General features: G+C 46.4%; 1 protein-coding gene across 1 annotated transcript; it reads left to right on the top strand.

Moving 5' to 3' along the window:
• Positions 1-8,572: 8,572 nt before the first annotated feature.
• Positions 8,573-12,044, top strand: LOC134371871 (sialic acid-binding Ig-like lectin 14). Its single transcript, XM_063088780.1, is given in 7 exon segments — positions 8,573-8,609; positions 8,688-9,071; positions 9,300-9,578; positions 9,869-9,913; positions 11,367-11,624; positions 11,730-11,865; positions 12,002-12,044. Coding segments are annotated over 7 exon segments (1,182 nt in total).
• Positions 12,045-19,754: the final 7,710 nt, after the last annotated feature.

Here is a 19,754-nt window from a genome sequence, read left to right as displayed (position 1 = left end):
CAAAGAAAGACCAGCCCTTCAGCCTGGCATTTGGTTCATGATGTGGCATCTTGTATACTCTCCAGGGTCATCTCCTCACTCCACTTTTACCTTGTCAGTTCTTCCAGTACATCCCCACTCCTGCAGTCCCTTCCCCATCTCATTCATGGGACCCATGGGGATTTTTTCCAAAAGCCAAAGAGCTGAGTCTGACTTTTTCTTGCCCAAACCCATTCATGGCTTTGTGGTCTTAGATGATCCATCGCAATCACCTTCTGTTGGCATTTGAAGCCCTTCATGATCTCTCGGCTGTCTATTGATCCATCTTCTCCTCTTGGCCACTCTTCCTTAAACCTTTCACATTGTTTCATACCATGCTCTCTTTGCAACTTGAGATCCCTACTCCTGAAAGCCATGCCACCTTGCTCTCATCTGACTTATACCATCTTGTTCTTTAAATCTGAATTAATGAGTGTACTTGGGTTGAGAGGTGGACTGAAGTAAAAACTCATATTCTCCTTCTGAAGTTAAACTAGAGTCATGCACCACATAACAGTGTTTTAGTCCACGACAGATGACATATACGATGGTGGTTCCATAAGATTATAATGGCTATCCCATTTAGTCTAGGTGTGTAGTAGCCTGTAGCATGTAGGTTTATGTAAGTACAGTCTATGATGTTTTGGCAATGATGAAATCACCTAATGATGCATTGCTCAGAACGTATTTCCATTGTTAAGTGACACATGACTGTATGAAAATAGAGAAGGCCAGAAGTAAGAGGAGATAAAATTGTTTATTATACCAACATTAATAAAATGACTGATGTAGTCCTATTTGGTCATACAAAATACATGTTACTACACCATTGATATGAATTTTTAAGGCAATAATTCTTACTCAGCTGTATATAAATAGGTTTTATGCATATAGGCAAAGGCAGAGAAAAAAGAAAAAGATGATCCTAAATGTCAATAGAGAGTTGACTCATGAGAAAGAAGGTTGGCTAGGAAGGATGGAAACAAAGAGGAGTTCTAAAGTTCCTGAAATTCCTTCGTGTTCTATTGCTTGACCTGAGAGGCCATTACATAATGTGAGTGGTGAATGTATTTTTCATAACAAAAGTATGTAAAAATATTGCAAGCTAAGAAATGTTTGATGTTCTGATTGTCATCTTTTGTTGAAATTTTGAAGAAAAAATAATTTTCTAGAAGAGTTTGTGACAAAAGTTAATTTAATAAAAATTCATCCTTCTTAAGAAAAATCTTGGTAGATATGACATCAAAATCAAGAATATATTGATAAAGGACACTTCATCCCAGGTCCCCAAAGCCCTTCCTCACCCTCACAACAGCCCCAAGGTAATAGTGTCCCACCTTCTTCATAGATGAGGAAACTGAGGCTCCTCACAATGCCCTGGTTCACTCCTAAGTTAGTGCCAACTCTGCTTGTTCACTTTTATATCTCCAGTGCTTAGCATAGTGCTTAGCCAAGGAAAATCTCAAATTCATTTATGAAAGTTTCAAGGAGCTCAGCCTCTCACCAAATATAGTTTAATTTGTGAAGCAAATTCCTATACCACTGGTTGCAATGAGGAAACACGTAACTTGCAAACAAGTAACAAAGTTTCCAGCGTAGAGTGGCCAGTAAATACTTTTTACCATATTTCTTATTATCATTAATCTCAGTACATTCTTTGCTCTTATCCTCAGCTTCTTCGCCAGTCCCGTGCTTCTCCATAGATGGCCTAACATTCTCCAAAAGCTATCCCTCTCTGCAGGTCACACTGAGATCTCAGTTCTCAGCAGTGGCCTGACTGGCTTGGTAGCTTCCCTAAGACACACAGAAATTCACTGGTGAACTTCCTCCTCTAGGAACCTGCCAGTGAAAAGTGCTAAGTGGAATCACTCTTTACTAATAGTAAACATATTAAGTGTCCACTAGAAACAGAGTCTCCTGAAGTAGATGGAAAATAGTGTTGGGGCTGGTCCGTGGAGACATGACCTTGATCCCTTAGGATCCCCCTCCAGTGGGCATCTTTCCTTCCCTCTGCTGCCACCACCAGTCCTGGGCTATATTGCCTGATAGTCCATTCCACTTAAATAGAAAACCTTGCCAGTGAGTATTATCTGCTCTTATGGTTTCTTTGGGGAGCCAGCACAGAGGTGATTCAGAAGCACTTTGTAAGGTGCCAGGTATGTGTGGGTTGTAATCCCAGGCACCAAATGTGCACCAATGATGTGAGGTCCCATGAAGGTCATTTACCACCTTTAGTGTTGGATTCCCACTCTGTAAAGTGAACAGAATTATTAACCAGAATGCTCTTAGATTGGTTGTGAGGATTAAATGAGGTGATATATTGAAAGACACAGCCCTGAGTCTGGCACTCAGGGAGCCTTACTGAATATCCATCTCTTTCCTAGTCTCTCATCTGAGGGGAGATCCAGGCACAGACTTGCTACTTAAAGTGTGGTCCAAGGACCAGCAACATCAGAGAAATCTAGAATCTCAGAAAAAAATGCCATGTTCTTCTTCCCTGTCCCTTAGGCAGGCTGGCACTGCATGTTCAAGAGTGATCCTGAGGGCAATGGGAGGGGTGAGAGGGAAAGCACAGAGATGAGTTCAACCCACTCCCACTCCATCCCCTGACTCCTCCTTTCCAAGAGGGACCCGGCCTCTCCAAGGACCCTTTGGCTTAGGTGCCCTGCTGACCCAAGGCTCAGGACCTTGTGCCTGTGAATTTGGGTTCACTGCAAAGTTGAGAGTTTCCTTAACTCAGAGCCCAGCTATGCTCCAGAACCATGGACAGTGCCAGTCCTGGGACAGTTGTGCCCAGGCTGGGCATGGTGGATGGAGCAGTTCCTGGGGGCAGAGCTCTGACCTGTCTCAGATGCAGAGGTAAGAAGCTTGGGCTCTGGGGTTGGTGACATTCTTCCCTACAGGACAGAGGTTCTGGTCAGAGGGCATTCAAGCTTTGCCTCAGGCTCCCCTTGAAACCCCCATCATCCTAGGGAAAAGGGGGCTTAGCTACAGAGAGACAATGCACTTCGCACAGGCCAGTGGGTTCCTTGCCTCTCAGGGCTGACTCTACCTTCATCCTCCTAAAAAAACTTCTCTGTGTCATTGAGGCTCTTTCTCCCCTCACTTTTCAGCGGGTTGATATTTTGCTCATTTTAATCCCTCCTTTGTACTCAAATGAAGGAATAAAGAATCAGGAGGCTGATATATTTTTAGCTGATGGGTCTTAGAAATAAACTAAGTTTTCCTTCGCTGTATGTGAATAGGAAGCAGTTCGACTGGGAAAGAAATCCTGCGGCCTTAGTGTACCACAGCCTGAAAATACTTGCCACCATGGGCAGAGCAGGCCAGGAAAGGTCAGGTAAGAATGGGCATGGGGCAAAAAGAGGAAGATTTGATAGATACAGAAAAGAGGGGAAGCCTGTGGTTCTGCAGAAACTGTTTAGAAGTCAAAACCCATCTCAAGGGTGTGAGTGAAGGGCTTGTGGGAAACCTGAGAATGCGCCGAGAGACACACACATATTAACACCAGAAAACCACAAACATCACACCCAGGGCCCCTGTTCTCAGTCGCAGCCCCTGACCATAAAGGGCCCTCCCACAGGTGAGTCTCAGCTCAGCCATCCCTTCTTGGGGCTTCTTGTGTAATTAGGCCTGGGCTGAAGAAAGAGAAGATTCAGTTTTAGGTAGGTCCTGAACCCCACACTCTCCTGCTCTGAGACAGATGCTCCAAGAAGTCCAAGTAAGTAGAGAAGGAGACAGAGAGAGAGAGAGAGACCGCACTCCGTGAATTTCATGATGAGGGTGGGGATAAGGCAACATCTCAGTGGGGACTGGGATGGAAGGTGCCATCCAGACAGGTTTTCACTGAACCTGGGGTGAGAGGAGCTCAGCCTTCACCTGCCTAGGGGTCTTTTCATTTCCTTTGGGCATGTACCCCGTAGTGGGATAGTTGGATCATAAGGTAGATCTATTTTTAGTTCTCTGAAGGACTCTGGTTGAAATTTTCTTCCTCTGGATTCCAGAACAGTCCAGAATAGCACTGTAGAGTGCAAATTTCCAGTGATGGAAACATTCTGTGTCTGTGCTATTCAGCACGGGAGCTGCTAGTTATGTGTGGCTATGGAGGACTTGAAATGTGTCTAGTGTTATTGAGGAACGGACATTCACATTTTGTTTTAATAAATTTGCTCCTGTGGCTAGGGCTTCCCTACGTTGCTTTCTAACAAGCAGATAGAGTAGGAACCGATCACCTTAATCCAGTCCAGGACCGAGTGAGTTTGAAGCTAGTTTCTGTCTTTTTGTGGGTCTACTTCCAATTGACACTTACCTCTAATTTGCAACCCTTCTTGAGTACGAGCTGAAGGTCTGGGGTGTTTACTCTCCTCCTTGTCAGACCCCGAACATCAAATTTTGTTTACCCAGTTCCGTGAGACTCCCGAGGGTAAAGTCTAAGCAGAGCGCCGGGCTCACCTCAGTGCTCTTCCCTTCCCTCCAGGATTTTGTTCCCTCAAGTCCTGCCTGCCTTGGTAGCCCCAGACTCCATGGTTTCTGTCTCCAGTCCCACCCATGACATTGCTGAAAGCTCAACTCACGTTTCCAGTATCTTAGCCTATGCTTTCTGCTTGCTTCCTTAGCCTTTTGGTCCCTCCAGCAGAATGAGCTTTTCTTGTCTCTGGGATACCGTTAACCTTGGTAGCTCCTCAGTGTCTTCAGATTGTTTTGTGCATGTGCTTGTGTGTGTGTGTGTGTGTGTGTGTGTGTGTGCATGTGCTTGTGTGTGGGTGTGTGTCCTGTTCTTCCAGTTGGTCACTTGTTCTCAGCAGAAGTGTTGTTCTGAAATGAGCTACCTCATCATGGCTAGAAACCTCCCTTGCTTTATTGTGGTCTCTGCAAAAGGTCACTTTTTGAAAGGGGCCCTGACCCCCAAACTACACTAGCACCCTTCACACATTTTCCTCTTATGTTACTTTATTTCTTATTCATAGCACTTATCATTATATGACAAAATTTATGTTTATTTTTTATCTCTATCCCACAAGACGGTAAGCTCCATATAAGGTTTTGTCTTTTTTTTTAACCAATACCCAGAAAAGCCCCTGCACAAATTATGTGCTCAGTAGATGATTCTTGAATGAATGATGCTGTTATCCAGTGGAAAAAGACACCTGCTGTTTGTCCTCAATGATCAGTCCAAGACCCAAAAGGGTTGGATGGCCACCTAGTTTGGACAGGACCGAGGGGACAGGGTTTAGGAGGGCTCTATACCCTGGGCTGGCCGGGGTGGGAGGAGAAAATGAGAAGAGGCTTCTTTGAAGGAAGACTGGAAAATTTGAGCAGGGAGATGGGAAAGAGAGTTCATTTCTGACAACAGAGCCAGCCCAGCAAAGACTGGAGGTGGGACTGAGAACCCCAAGGGGTCACAAGGGAAGCTGAACCTCAGCCTTCTAGGACCAACCGGGCAGAAGCCTGGAAACTAAGAACACTCTGGTGGCCAGACTTTAATGTGATCAACCAAGTTTTCCACCATTTATTGAGCACTTCAGTGAATCCTCCCAACAATGTTTTGATGGGGAGTTTGGATTCTATTTTTAGAGGAGAAAATGGAAGATCAGAGAGGTTAAGTCTCTGACCCTTTCTCTTTCAGCTTTGCTGCCAGAACCCAAGGTCTAGGGAATGCACCAGCCCCTCCTCACCCATGACAGAGACACCAAGAGATTCAGGTGGGGATGGTTGAGAATATGATAGGGGACGGGGAGAGGCAATCCCACTATCTCTGAGAGCTCTGGAGCCAGGCCGACCCTGGTGGGAGCCCCCAAAGCACTATCCAAGGCTCAGGCTCAGGTAGTGAGACAGTAGTGGGGATGAAATGAGATGGTGCATTGAGCACTTGCTGTACACAAGCAGCAGAAGGAAAGCGTCACGAAAGTCACTCTGAATGACCATGCCCATCAAGTCATGGGACCTTACTTACCCCACTGCAGGCAAACAAGAAACTTTAGACACATGGTGCTTAAGGAGGGTTAAGATTATCCTGAGCATGCCCAGAACCCAGCAGAGGTGCTCAGCAAGCAGCCTCCTATTCCCCACTAGTTCAGGAATGGAAGGTTTTTCAGCCCCCTCCTACCTCAGATGCAGGAGTTCCAGCGCCCAGCCCCTCCTCTCTCATACTCAGATGTCTGTGGTCTTTAGCCCTTCCTCTTCCAGACCTAGTTCTGGCCCCCTCCACTCTCAGATCCAGGAGCTGTGCCCCCAGGCCTCTCCTCCCTGAGACCCAGTAATCCAGCCTGAGGCCCCTCCTCCTGTCCATCTGAGGTCGCCAGCCCCACCTACCTCAGGCCCAGTCCTGGTCCCCTCCTCCCTCAGATCCAGATCCAGATATCTGGGGCCTACCTTCACAGGATTACAGGTCACTGGTCCCCTGTGCCCCTCCCAACTTCACATGGAAGGCAGGGCAAGGTAATGGGTTTATTCACAGAGTTATATACCAGTGACCCCCTTTGGGGGCCCTCACATCTCAGCCAGAGACCTGGAGTCACTAGAAGGTACCGATGGTATCAGAGGCTGAGGGCTGGCCCGATACCAGTACACCCCCTGAGGCCCCTCCTCATCCAGCCCCTGACATCCCTTGCCAATAACCAAATAGAGAAGGCCTCAGCTCAGGCCCTCCAGGAGGGTGCAGCCCTGGCAGAGTGCATGACTGGCCAGTGCCCTGATCAGGAGCAGGCACCAGGGCATCCTATGCACACTGGTACAGGAGTTGGGCCTCCTGGTCCTTGGGCAGTCCAGCTTCTATGGCTTTCCTGGTCGCAGGCCATGCTTCAGAGTTCCCAGGCTGGTGTTTCACACTAAGAGCTCTACAATTCTGAGGTCTCCATGGTGGACCCACTCCCGTGCCTCCACTAAACATGGCCCTGGTGGGGGTTCTCTGCTACAACTCTGTCCCCACATTTCCATTCACCATTGCTCTACTGAGGCTCTCTGCAGTGACTCCCCCTGTGACAAATCTCTGGCGGAGCCCCCAGGCAAATTTTCCATACATCCTTTGAAATTGTGGTGGAGGCTGCCATCCCTCCATAGCTCTGATATTCTGCTAGCCTGCACACTTAACACCACATGGATACCACGAAGGCTCCTGGCTTGTATCTTTCAAAGCAGTGGGGTCTAGCAGCACCTGGGCCCAACTGAGCCATGGCTGGAGTAGCCAAGAGCACGGTGCTAGAATGCAGGGAACAGCTTCCCGAGGCAGTCCTGGACAGTGACTTGTGGTTGATGCCAGGTCTATTCCCCCAAACCATTCTTTCTCCCTAGGCCTCTGGCCCTGTGATTGGAGGGGCAGCTCCAAAGATCTCTAAAATGCCTTCAGAGTCTTTCTTCCATTCTCTTCATGATCCCTTCCTTTGCAAAGGGTTGCTGGGCTATACTCTTGGTTGTCTCTATTGTACATGCTTTTCTACTTTTTGTGGGGCAATACTGAGAGTTTTCCAATTTTTTACCCTATGCTTCCCTTTTAATTCTAAATTCTGCCTTTACATCATGCCTTAGCTGTTGTAAATCAGCACAGGTTGTTAGAATTAACCACACAGCTGCTTGAATGTTTTCTTGCTTAGAAATTTCTTCCACCAAATACTGAGGTTCATCACACTTAAGTTCTACATTCCTTAAAGCCCTCCAGCATGGAGACAATTCAGCCAAATTCTTTGCCAGTTCATAACAAGGGTGAACTCTGCTCCAGTATCCAATAAGCTCTTCCTTATTTGCATCAGAAACCTCCTCAGAATGGCCTTTACTGTCCATATTTCTATCAGCATTCTTGTCACCACCATTTAACCAATCTCTAAGAAGCTGCAACCTTTCCCTTATCTTCTTGTCTTCTAAGTCCTCACCAGAATCTAAACTTTTTCTAGCCTGCTTCACCAAATTCTCCCAGCCTCTGCCCATCATACCACAATTGGATTTCCCACCCCCTTAACATTGAAATTTTGGGGGACACATTAACCCATAGAAGTGCCTTAAGGCAAAGTTGCACCTTACTGCAAAGATGCTTTAGTGCTCAGCTCTTCTCCTTGAGCTCTTACACTCCGCTAAATTTTGTTCCCAAAATTTCCCTTTTTTGCCAGTGCTTGAATGGTTTTAAGAACATTTTAATAATGTTTCTACACAAATTTCAGCATTTACAGCTGAGAGGTGGGTCTGATACACATCTCACCAAATCACCAGGACTGGCCACTGTTTCTCTTCTATCTGCATTCAGTCCCTTGATGACCTCACTTTTGATTTAAGCATCATTTGGAAGGTGACCACGTCCAGATTCCATCTGGAGAAGCCTTTCACCCTCAGGGGACCTCGGTACTTCACCTGCAGTATCTGGTGGGGCTCAAGGAACAGACTGATTTCCCAGCACCATCTCACTCCCCAACATGTGACACTCATGTTCCCCTTTGGTGGATGGCCACAGTTATCAGTCACCCACTGGTTTCCTGTTTGAGCTTCCTCAACCCCACCCCACATTCAGGGCACTTCCTTACATGACCGAAGGACCTAGACCTGGGCTCTGGCCCTGGCACCTGCAGACATGCTGCCCCTGCTGCTTCTGTCCCTGCTGTGGGGGGGTGAGTGGGCTGTGGGAAGAGGGAAGGACACAGGTCAGGGGGTGCTGGGGCTGTAGCTGAGCCTCTGTGTCTCCCCAGGGTCCCTGCAGGAGAAGCAAGGGTACAAGTTGCAATTGAAGGAGTGGGTGACGGTGCAGGAGGGCCTGTGCGTCCTCGTGCCCTGCTCCTTCTCCTACCCCGGGAAGCCGTGGTATTCCCCTCACCAACTCTATATCTACTGGTTCCGGCAAGAGGACCACATATACTATGACAATCCTGTGGCCACCAACAACCCAAACAAAGCAGTGAAGACAGACACCCAGGGACGATTCCACCTCCTGGGGAACATCAGGACCAAAAACTGCTCCCTGAGCATCCAAGATGCCAGGATGGAGGACACCGGATACTACTTCTTATTAGTAGAGACAGAACAGAGTGGAATATATAAATATGAAGACAAGAGGCTGAGTTTACAGGTGACAGGTAAGGCAGGGGCCCCAGCAGAGGAACCTGGGACATGGAGACTCCTGTATAAGAACAGGGACAGGACAGCAGATGTTCCCTGCTCCTGGTTTTGGACCTAGGGTGGTCAGAAGAGATACAGGACCTAGGGCCAGCTCAAGCCATGAGGTCCTGGTCGCTCTCAGGGTCCCACTGTGGACCTCTCCCCCTGCCCCCTGGGGCACAGGCATCTCCCTCTCTCCTCCTCAGCTCTGACGGAGAAACCCAACATCCACTTCCTGGAGCCTCTGGTGTCCGGCCACCCCGTGAACGTGAGTTGCAGCCTGCCAGATTCCTGTGAAGGGGGACGACCTCTCATATTCTCCTGGAAGGGAGAAGCCCTTACTTCTCTGGGCCCCAAGATCCTCTGCTCCTCTGTACTCACCTTCACTCTGAGACCCCAGGACCATGGCACCAGTGTTACCTGTCAGGTGAAACGCCAAGGAGCTCAGGTGACCACAGAGAGAACAGTTCAGCTGAATGTCTCCTGTGAGTGGTTGGGAGGGATGACTGGGTTCCCAAGGGCAGTGGGAGTTGGTGCATGGATGAGTGTGTGTGTGTGTGTGTGTGTGTGTGTGTGTGTAGTAAGGAGGGAGAAAGAGAATGATAATCTGGGAAAATCTCATGTGTGGATCTGAGCCTTAAAAGTCTAGGTGGGGAGTGGGCCAGGACAGCCATCCCCACCTTCCGGGTTTCCATGGCCTATCCTTGGTACCTCCAGGGCCCACACCCATCCCCCTCCTCACCTCTGAAGCAACAGCTGTATCTTTCTATCCCAGATGCTCCATAGGACCTCACCATTAGCATCTTCAGAAATGGCACAGGTAGGAAAGAACGTCTCCTCTCCAGGGCTGTGATGGGAGCCCTCTGCAAGCTCAGGGCTCAGAACTTGGAGGGGCGACCCTCCCTCACTTCTCGGTCCCCTGGGTCTGGGTCTGCCCCACCACCGCCATTTACCAAGGTCTCCCATCGACAGACCCAGTATTGCTTTTGGCTGCTCCCTTTTCTCTTCTTTTCTAATTCATTTTTGATTGGGATTAAAAAACACACATCACAAAATTTACTATCTCAGCCACTTTTAAGAGTAAATTGAGTAGTGTTGAGTCTGCTCACATTGTTATGCAACCAGTCTGCATATCTGCAGTGATCTTTTCATCTTGCAAAACTGAAACTCTGTACACATTAAGCAACAACTGTCCATTTCTCCCTCCACCCGCTCCTGACAACTCCATTCTACTTTCTCTCTCTGTGGTTTCCACTGCTCTGGACACTGCTCCCTTCTCTAGAATTTCTGTCTCTCCGCACCTGCTCTGGCACACGGTCTCCTTCATCTCTCCTCTGACCTCCTTTGCGGGAACCTCAGTGTTCCCATTTCCACTGCTCTGCATTGTATGCCATTTCTCTCTCTCTCTCTCTCCACTCTCCTGGGCAATTTCATCCATCCCCTCACCCTGTCCTGCGGCTTCCCACAGCATCATATCCAGCCCTTGTCCTGAGCCACGAATCTGCACATTTACCTGCTTCCTGCTGCTGCTCCTCGCTTGCCCCTTCCCCATCCCCCACGTATCCAGGGTATTCTGGATGTCGCTCTAGACATCGCCCTTTCTCAGCAGCTGTACCCCATGAGTCAGCCAGTCCCGTCAATTTCACTTCTCAAATGACTTACCTCCTTTCCTTCCCTTTGGCTCAAGACACAGCTCAAGTCTCGTCCTCAGCCCTGAACCACTGCCTCAGCCTCCTCCCCAGCCTCCTGCCTCCTGTCTAATCTCTCCTGTTCAGGCCCCACTTGGCCTCAGCAGGATCCTTCTAGACCCACTGCTGATTCTGTCTTTCCCTTACTCACAGCCCCCTAATCCTTTCCAGTACCCCTTGGACAAAGTCCAATGTCCTCAGCCTGTCATTCAAGGCTCTTAAAGATCTAACCCACCCAAATCTCCCTCTGGTATCGTGTCTTGAAGCTCCTGGTCCTCTCTGCCAGGGTGCAGATAGAGGTACATTTCCCCCCATCTGCCAGGCTGTCTCAGTTCCTGGCACATCCCCACCAGGGCTGCCCACTCACTTCTCCTTTATGTGAGGACTCCCCCTCATCCTTCCAACCCTCTTCTTTCTCACAGTCTGACTGGACCACCAGGGTCATTCATTGCCCTTTCACCCATGACTAGCCCATTCTCAGCACTCGCCACATAGTCTTGTCTTTCTACTTGCAGCTCAGTGGGAGGGAAGAGGGAGAGACAGACCCCTCAGCTTCACTCACCTGGCTGTGTATTTCCTCCCCAGGCCTGAACATCTGGAACAATGGCGTGTCACTGCCTGTCCTGGAGGGCCAGTTCCTGCGCCTGGTCTGTGTGGCCAACAGCAACCCCCCTGCCTTGCTGAGCTGGTCTCGGGGAGGAAAAGCTTTGAATCCCTCTCAGTCTTCAGCATCTGGGGTCCTGGAACTGCCCTATGTAGGAGCTGAAGATGGAGGCGAATTCACTTGCTGGGCTCAGAACCCACTGGGCTCCCAGCACGTCTCCTTCAGTGTCTCTGTGCAGCGTGAGTTACAGAACAGGTGCTGAGTGACAGTCTGGTCAGGTGTTTAGGCTGTGGGAGGGCCTGAGGTCTGGGGACAACACTTCACCCTCCTCTCCCTTTCCCCAGGAAGCCCCGCTTGCTGCAGATGTGCAACTGAGAAACAGGAGGGCTCCTGGCCCCTCATTGTCACCCTGATCAGGGGGGCCCTCATGGGGGCTGGCTTTCTTCTCACCTATGGTCTGACCTGGATCTACTACACCAGGTGAGCAGGCCTGCCCCTCTCCAGGGAAGCCCAGTGAGGTGCCCCAGGGTTTCAGGTGAGGCTGAGTTGTCCTGCCCTGCCTGGCATTAGAATTAAGATGGTAGACTCTGATCTGAGACCCGTGTTGACTGTGCAGGTGTGGAGGCCACCTGGGGAGCAGGGCTGAGAGATCTGACTGAGCCCATCCTTCTCTACTTGGGACTGTGGTGTGAGCACAGAGGGACAGATGTGGGGACATCATTGTCAGCTTCTGGAAAGTCTCAACTCACACCCCAACAACTGCCCCTTTTTGTCCTGCCTGCCCCATTACCCATCTACTTACCCCAGCTATTGGTTCTGCCCCACTCCTTAGCTACATTACACCGGTCCCTTGCTCCCCTCCCTGCTCTTCCCTCTCTATCCCCAGCCCAGCGAAGGGAATAAACGTTGGCTCTTACCTCCCATTACCCAGCAGCTACCTTCTTCACACTTGAGTTTCTGTTCTCCCCAATGTCCCTATCAGTATAAACATTCATGTACGGTGGATTCTTGATGTAGTTTATATTTTTCTGTTAAAGACCATACCTCATCATAATTATTGTAAAATATCACAACATTTGATTATAAGTAAAAATTTTGTTAAACAGTACAGCATAAAAATTGATTTTACGATTTCATGTCTTTCTGGGAGTTCTCTAGAGAAAAATTATGTTTTAATTGTTCATTCTTTTCTGTTGGGCATGTTTCAACTCATGCTTTTTGTCTATTCTTTTTGTGTGTGTGTGCAGAACTTAAATTTAGTAAAACATGCATATCTAAAGACTGCAATTAGATGAGTGTTTACATATATGCACACTCTTGCTCCCACCACCAGCTCAAAGTGCAGATTCTTTCCAGCCCCTTCGTGGGTCTCTGTGCCCCTTTCAGTCAACAGATTTCCATGTTCACCATCATTCTTTCTTCTCTTCAAATAGAGGGGTATTGCTGGTTTTTGTGCTTCATATAAGTGGACTTAAACATTATATATGCTTTAGTGTCTGGCTTCCTTTTCTTAACGTGGTTTCTCTGATTTATTTGTGATGTTACGTATATTGTTTTTGTTTTCAGTATAGTATTCCATGTGTGAATATATCTCCTGTTATTTATTCATTCTAAGATACAATGGCATTATTTATTTATTTTATTGAAACATAAATGATTACACATATCTGTGGGGTACAGCATTGAATATCAATACCTGTGTACAATATGTGATGATCAAATCAGGATAATTAGTATATTCATCATTACAAACCGTAATCATTCTTTGTGTCCCTTACCCAATTTCTTGCTAACCCCCTACTCCTCCCTCTTTCCTACCTCTAGTAAACATAGTTTTGTTCTCTCTTTTTGAAAGTTCCACATATTATTAATTGTTGTTTTTCTTTCTTTCTCTTTCCTTTTCTTTCTTTCTTTCTTTCTTTCTTTCTTTCTTTCTTTCTTTCTTTCTTTCTTTCTTTCTTTCTTTCTTTCTTTCTTTCTTTCTTTCTTTCTTTCTTTCCCTTCCTTTCTTCCTTCTATCCTTTTCATTTATTTATTTTTTTAGCTCCCACCCATGAGTGAGAACATGTGGTATTTCCCTTTCTGTGCCTGACTTATTTGACTTAACATCATTTTATTTGGGCTTATCCAAGTTGCTGCAAATGGCAGAATGTCATTCTTTTTTATGGCTGAGTAGCATTCCATTATGTATAAATACCACATTTTCCTTATCCAGTTGTCCATTGATGGACATTTAGATTGATTCCATATACTGGATATTGAAAATAGAGCTGTGATAAATATGGGAGTGCAGGTATCCCTTCTACATGACGATTTCCATTCCTTTGGGTACATACCCAGTAGTGGGACTGCTGGATTGTACAGCAGTTCTTTCTGTAGTTGTTTGAGAAAACTCCATACTGTTTTTCATAAGGGCTGCACTAATTTACAGTCCCACCAACAGTGTAGGAGGGTTCTCCTTTCTCCACATCTTCACCAGCATTTGTTATTCTCTGCCTTTTTGTTGATAGTCTAACTGGGGTGAGATGATATCTCAATGTGGTTTTGATTTGCATTTCCCTGGTGATTAGTGATGTTGAGCATGTATTAATCATCTTAGCTATATCTTCTGGATAACTTGCTACAGCTTCTACATCAGCAGTTCCTGCTTCATCTCGTACTTTTATGTTCTGGTGATGGCCTCTTTCCTTAAACCTCATGAGCCAAGCTCTGCTAGCTTTCAACTTTTCTTCTGCACTGTATTCATGTCTCTCAGCCTTTTTAGAAGTGAAGAGAGTTAGGGCCTGGCTCTGGATTAGGATTTAGCTTAAGAGAACATTGTGACTGGTTTGATCTTTTATCCAGACTACTAAAACTTTCTCCATATCAGCAATAAGGCTGTTTTACTATCTTACTATTTGTGTGTTCACTGGAGTATCACTTTGAATTTTCTTCAGGAACTTTATCCTTGCATTGACAACTTGGCTGACTTTGGTGCCAGAGGCCCAGCTCTCAGCCTATCTCAGCTTTCACTGTGCTTTGCTCACCAAGCTTAATCTTTTCTAGATTTTGACTTAACGTGAGAGACATGCGACTCCTCCTTTCACTTAAACACTTAAGAGGGCATTGTAGGGTTACTAATTGGCCTTATTTTAATATGCTGTGTCTCAGGGAATTGGGAGGCTGTGAGAGAGGAAGAGAGTCAGGGAAATGGCCTGTTGGTGAAGCATTCAGAACACACACAACATTTATTAAGTTTTGCCATCTCATATAGGCATGGTTTGTGGTGCCCCAAAACAACTACAGTAGTAACATCAAAGATCTCTGATACATCACCAAACAGACAAAATAATAATAATAAAAAGTTTTAAATATTTTGAGAACTACCAGAATGTGACACAGAGACACAAAGTGAACACATGCTTTTGGTAACATGGAGCCAATAGATTTCTGGATGCAGGGCTGTCCCAAAACTTCAGTTTGTAAACAGTGCAATATCTATGAAGTTCTATAAAAGGAATCTCAATAAAGCAAAGCACAATAAAACAACATATGCCTGTACATGAAATCTAAAAAAGTCAAACTCATAGAAGCAGAAGGTAGAATGGTGTTTGCCAGAAGCTGGGGGTGGGAAAATGGGGGAGAGTTTGGTCAAAGTGTACAAACTTTCATTTATAAGATGAATAAGTTCTGGCGCTCTAATGCACAGCATGGTGACTACAGTTAATAATACTGTACTATTTACTTGAAAATTGTTAAGAGAGTAAATTTGATGTGTTCTTATCACAGGCACACACACACACACACACACACACACACAAACACACACAAATGAAAACTATAGGTGTCAATGACTGTGTTAATTAATTTGACTGTGGTAAATATTACATGATGTATAGGCATATCAAATCACCATGTTGTACACCTTGAATATATACAACTTCTATTTGTCAATCAAATATTTAGAAATAATAGAAAACTTAAAGAAGAAATGATAGATGTTGTCATTAAATATTTGTAGAGAAAAAATACAATGAAATTGCATTTGTTTCCAGTTTTTGGCTTTTATTAATTATTTTATATAAATTTTGTGATGAAAATGTAAAAAAATAGCCCTTTTTTTCTGGCGGGTATGGAATTGCTTCATTAAAAGGTAGGCATGTATTTAGCTATAATATCTAGTATAAGATGTACTATCTACTGCCCAAGAATTCTCCTGAATAGTTGAATACTAAAAAAAAAAAAAAAACCAACCAAAACTGTTTTTCCCCTGCTGTCACACCACAACTGTCATTACAGGAGACTTCTGTGACTAAATGTTTGGGCAATTCTCCCCACTAGCAAGTAAGCAATACCAAGAATATGTAGAAAAAACACTGACAAGGTGTTTTACTTATATTCTCACTCAGCAACAATCAACACAGAAGACAGACTTCTGTGACCAAATACATCAGGGTTTCCCCCCACACACCAAGCACTTCTTCAGTGGATATCAGTTTGCTGTTCTCTAATTCAAATCAATTCTGACACTATCTACCTGGAGCTTGAGGGCTGAGTCCCTACAGGTTGGAAGCTACAGGCTGAGGGCTCAGTCCCCAAGACTGCATCCATTTCAGATGCCGGTTGCAAGTTCAGGTCCCTGGAACTTATGGCTGACCAGCTATAAATCAGGGTCCCCGCAAAGCTCTCCTCAGGCTTGATTTGCTGAGCAGCTCAAAGGACTCAGGGAAACATGTTTACTCATTTATTTTAAAAGATATTACAAAGGATACAGATAACGAGATGCATAGGGTGAGGAATGGCAGAAGGTAGGCTCATGCCCTCCCCAGGCATGCCACCCTCCAGGAATCTCAACACGTTCAGCTTTCCAGAAACTCTTCAAACCTAATCTTCCTGGATTTTTATAGAAGCTTCCTTACATAGGCACTATTGACTAAATCACTGGCTATTAGTGACCAAGTTAATCTTCAGCCCCACTCTTCTCTCCAGAGGTTGAGGAGTGGGGCTAATAATTCCAACTTTCTAATTCTGCCTTGGTGTTTTCTATGAACTGCCCCCATCCTAAAGCTACCTAGAGGCCTTCAGACACCAGCCAGCTAATTAGCATACAAAAAGACATTCATCACTTTGGAGATTCTAAGGATTTCAGGAGTTGTGTATGCCAGGAGATGGGGACAAAGAACAAATGTGTATTCCATGATATCACAGCAATCAGTTCTGCAGTGGATGTCCTCCAATTCAATTCTATTGACACTATTTACCTGGAACTAGCCTCAGATCACACAGGTTTAAGATTCAGTTCCACAAACTGAGCCCCACTTCTGATACCGATTGCAAGCCTGAGGTCATTTTGCATGTGCTTCTGACCAACTGGCTATAAATTGGGGTTTCCAGAGCCCCCTCTAAGTTTGATTAACTTGCTGGAGCAGCTCACAGAAGTCAGGGAAAAACTTACATTTACCAGTTCATCATAAGGGATATTACAAAGGATACAGATGCATAGGACTAGGTGTAACAGAAGACATTCACAGTTTCTGTGCTCTCTCCAGGCATTCTACCCTCCCAGAACTTCCTTGTGTTCAGCTGTTCTGAAGCTCTCTTAACACTGTTCTTTTGGGTTTTTATAGAGACTTTATTACATAAGTAATAGATCTGCAACATAACCAGTGCCATTTTAGACAAGCCCAAGCACAAAATGGCATTGCCCACCTCCTCCCCTCCCCTCCCCCATTCTCTTTCACAAAAAGCCTCATGGGTTTGGAGAAAATGAAACTTTTGGCATTTCCACATGTGCAGAACTCTCCATTCCCATGACGTAACTCAATCCCCAACCTGGAATTACATCCCCCAGCTCTTGGTGCCAACATACCGATATAAGCTCCCACCGCCCTATGTTAGCTGCTGTCCCCCATTTTCATGGCAGTCCTGGGCTGTCCTCCATTTGAGTACAGCCTGGCAGATTTCTTTCTTTAATAAAGCTTGAATGGTACCCGGCATCTCGGCTCACTTTCTTTCATTATGGTGCCAAAACCTGGGAAATGTCTTGGCCGGGCCATGGGCTGATCCCCTCTCTTGGATTGATTGACTTCCAGCCACCCTTCCCAGACCTGCCAAAACCAGATGCCTCCAGGACTCTCTTCTTTTGCCATTTCAGACCAATGCATCCAACACCAGCCTCAATTCAGGGTGAGCCAGTAGGTCTGTCCTGCCTTCTTCTACGGGTTCCCCTGACTACTCTCTACGACTGCGGTCTCTACAAAGCCCAGGCACCTAGCTGAGGGAACTCTTCTCGTGCCCCCCAGCTATTGAAGGATGCTTCATTAATGGGTCATGGCTTTTCTCTCGAAAAGAAGGTGGACAGCAGAGAGGACACTCTTTGTTGGCATGCTTCTTCTACCAGGACTGACTGCCCTTTCTCACCCTGTAAATGGGATCCCCAAAATCCAAACCTCCATACTCTATGACCTTGGGCTGCCTCCTGGCCAATTTCTTGGCCCCCAGGGAGACATTAAAACTCAAACACCTCATTACAATGGATCCCAGTGGCCACAAGATGGCACTCAATTAAGACACTCACTGAAACAGCAAAAGCTGTAGAGATTCCTTGCTCAGGCCTCCTCCTATCTCTGAATGTGTACTTCTCTCTGTCAAAACTGTCCTATGTCTCAAATTCTCCTAGCTCATGCTTGACCTCTTCTTCCAGGCTCAGATCAATCTTCTGATCCATCAGCCCTCCACATTTCTCTCTCTTCCCTCTTCCTGGTCTGGAGATGCTCGTCCTCAACCACTCAACTCCTCCCCTTCTCCCCCTTTGTCAGGTAACAATCTGGTCTCAGCTCTGGCTTTTTATAACCCGTCTGTGAAGTGGCTGGGATGGAAGGAATTGTCTGAGTCCATGTACAGGGAGCAGGTCTGGATGGTGGCTCAGGTACATGCTCAAAATAGTAGGCAGCCTGTGGGAGCCATTGCTGTTCCTTGCATGGACCCAAATTGGGACTACCAGGCCAGCCACAGGGATTGGGATCTCCAGGATAACATGATCACACACCTACTTCATGGCCTCCAAACGCTACTCACAAGTCAGTCAATTTTGATAAGGTTAGAGAAATCACACAGAGATCCACTGAAAATCTAAGTGAGTTCCTAACCCGCTTCTCTGAAGCTTTACATAAATACACACGTATAGATCCAAACTCCTCTGCAGGCATGGCCCTCTTACAGTCTCATTTTATTATCCAATCAGCACCTGATATTCCAAAAACTATAAAAGAGATCAGGCCAAATACCAGCTCCTGGCTAATGCCATCAATGGCTCACATACTCCAAAGCTGGCTGCCTCTAGGGGCAAGCCACCTGAGAACTGTTTTAAATGTGGTCAACCGGGCCACTCAGCATGGGCCTGTCATAATCTGTCCTTACTGCAAACAGCCAGGTCACTGGGGGATTGGCTGTGCCACTTGCCAGAGAGGGAGTGGCCAAGTCCCCAACCTACAGCCTTTGGCTTCATGGCCATCCCTACCAGAGCTTCTCGGCTTTGCCCTGGAGGAGGGCTGACGATGCCCAGGGCCTGAGGCCCCCACAGAGATCACCATGGATGAGCCCATGGTAACTCTCCTCATAGCAGGTAAGCAGATCTCTTTTGTCATCAATATGTGGGCCATTTACTCTACCCTTCCTGAGTATGCAGGACCAACACCACCATCCTCTATCACAATAGTAGAGGTCACGGGATCAGAATACCACCCATGGATCACTCAAACCCTTTCCTAAACCCTATAACACACCCAATTCACACAAATTTTTAATAATGCCTCAATGCCCAGCCCCCTTACTGGGATGGGACATCCTTTTCAAATTCAAAGCTACCCTTACCCTAAACACTTTAACTCCAGCTACAATACTCCTGTTACAGGCTGCACCCAGACCTGGCCCCTGAGGCTTTCAACTTTCCCTTCCCCCTCAGACAAGGTTAATCCCTAGTATGGGAAGCTTCTTCTCCCTCAATTGCTATGTACCATTCCCCTATCCTTGTTAAATTGCTGAACCCCTCTTTGTTCCCTGATGTCCCACAGTACCCCATCACTAACAAACACCTAATAGGCTTAAAACCTGTCATACACAAACTCCTTTCTTCTCATCTCTCACGGCCTACCCGCTTGCCTTTCAATACACCCATCCTTCCAATTATAAAGCCTAGTGGCTCATACCATTTTGTACAGGACTAATCCTGACACGTGCTGTTCCCAACAACTTACTGCAACAGTACTATCTCAAGGGTTTCAGGATAGCCCCTACTTTCTGTCCAGGCCTTAGCTCAAGATTTATCTGAACTCCCCCCCCAATCTCTAGCAATTTAATACAATATGTGGACGACCTCCTCCTTTGTAGCC

Source organism: Cynocephalus volans, chromosome 3 (assembly GCF_027409185.1).
Source record: "Cynocephalus volans isolate mCynVol1 chromosome 3, mCynVol1.pri, whole genome shotgun sequence".
NCBI classification, from domain to species: Eukaryota; Metazoa; Chordata; class Mammalia; order Dermoptera; family Cynocephalidae; genus Cynocephalus; species Cynocephalus volans.
This window is presented reverse-complemented; position numbering and strand designations above follow the sequence as displayed.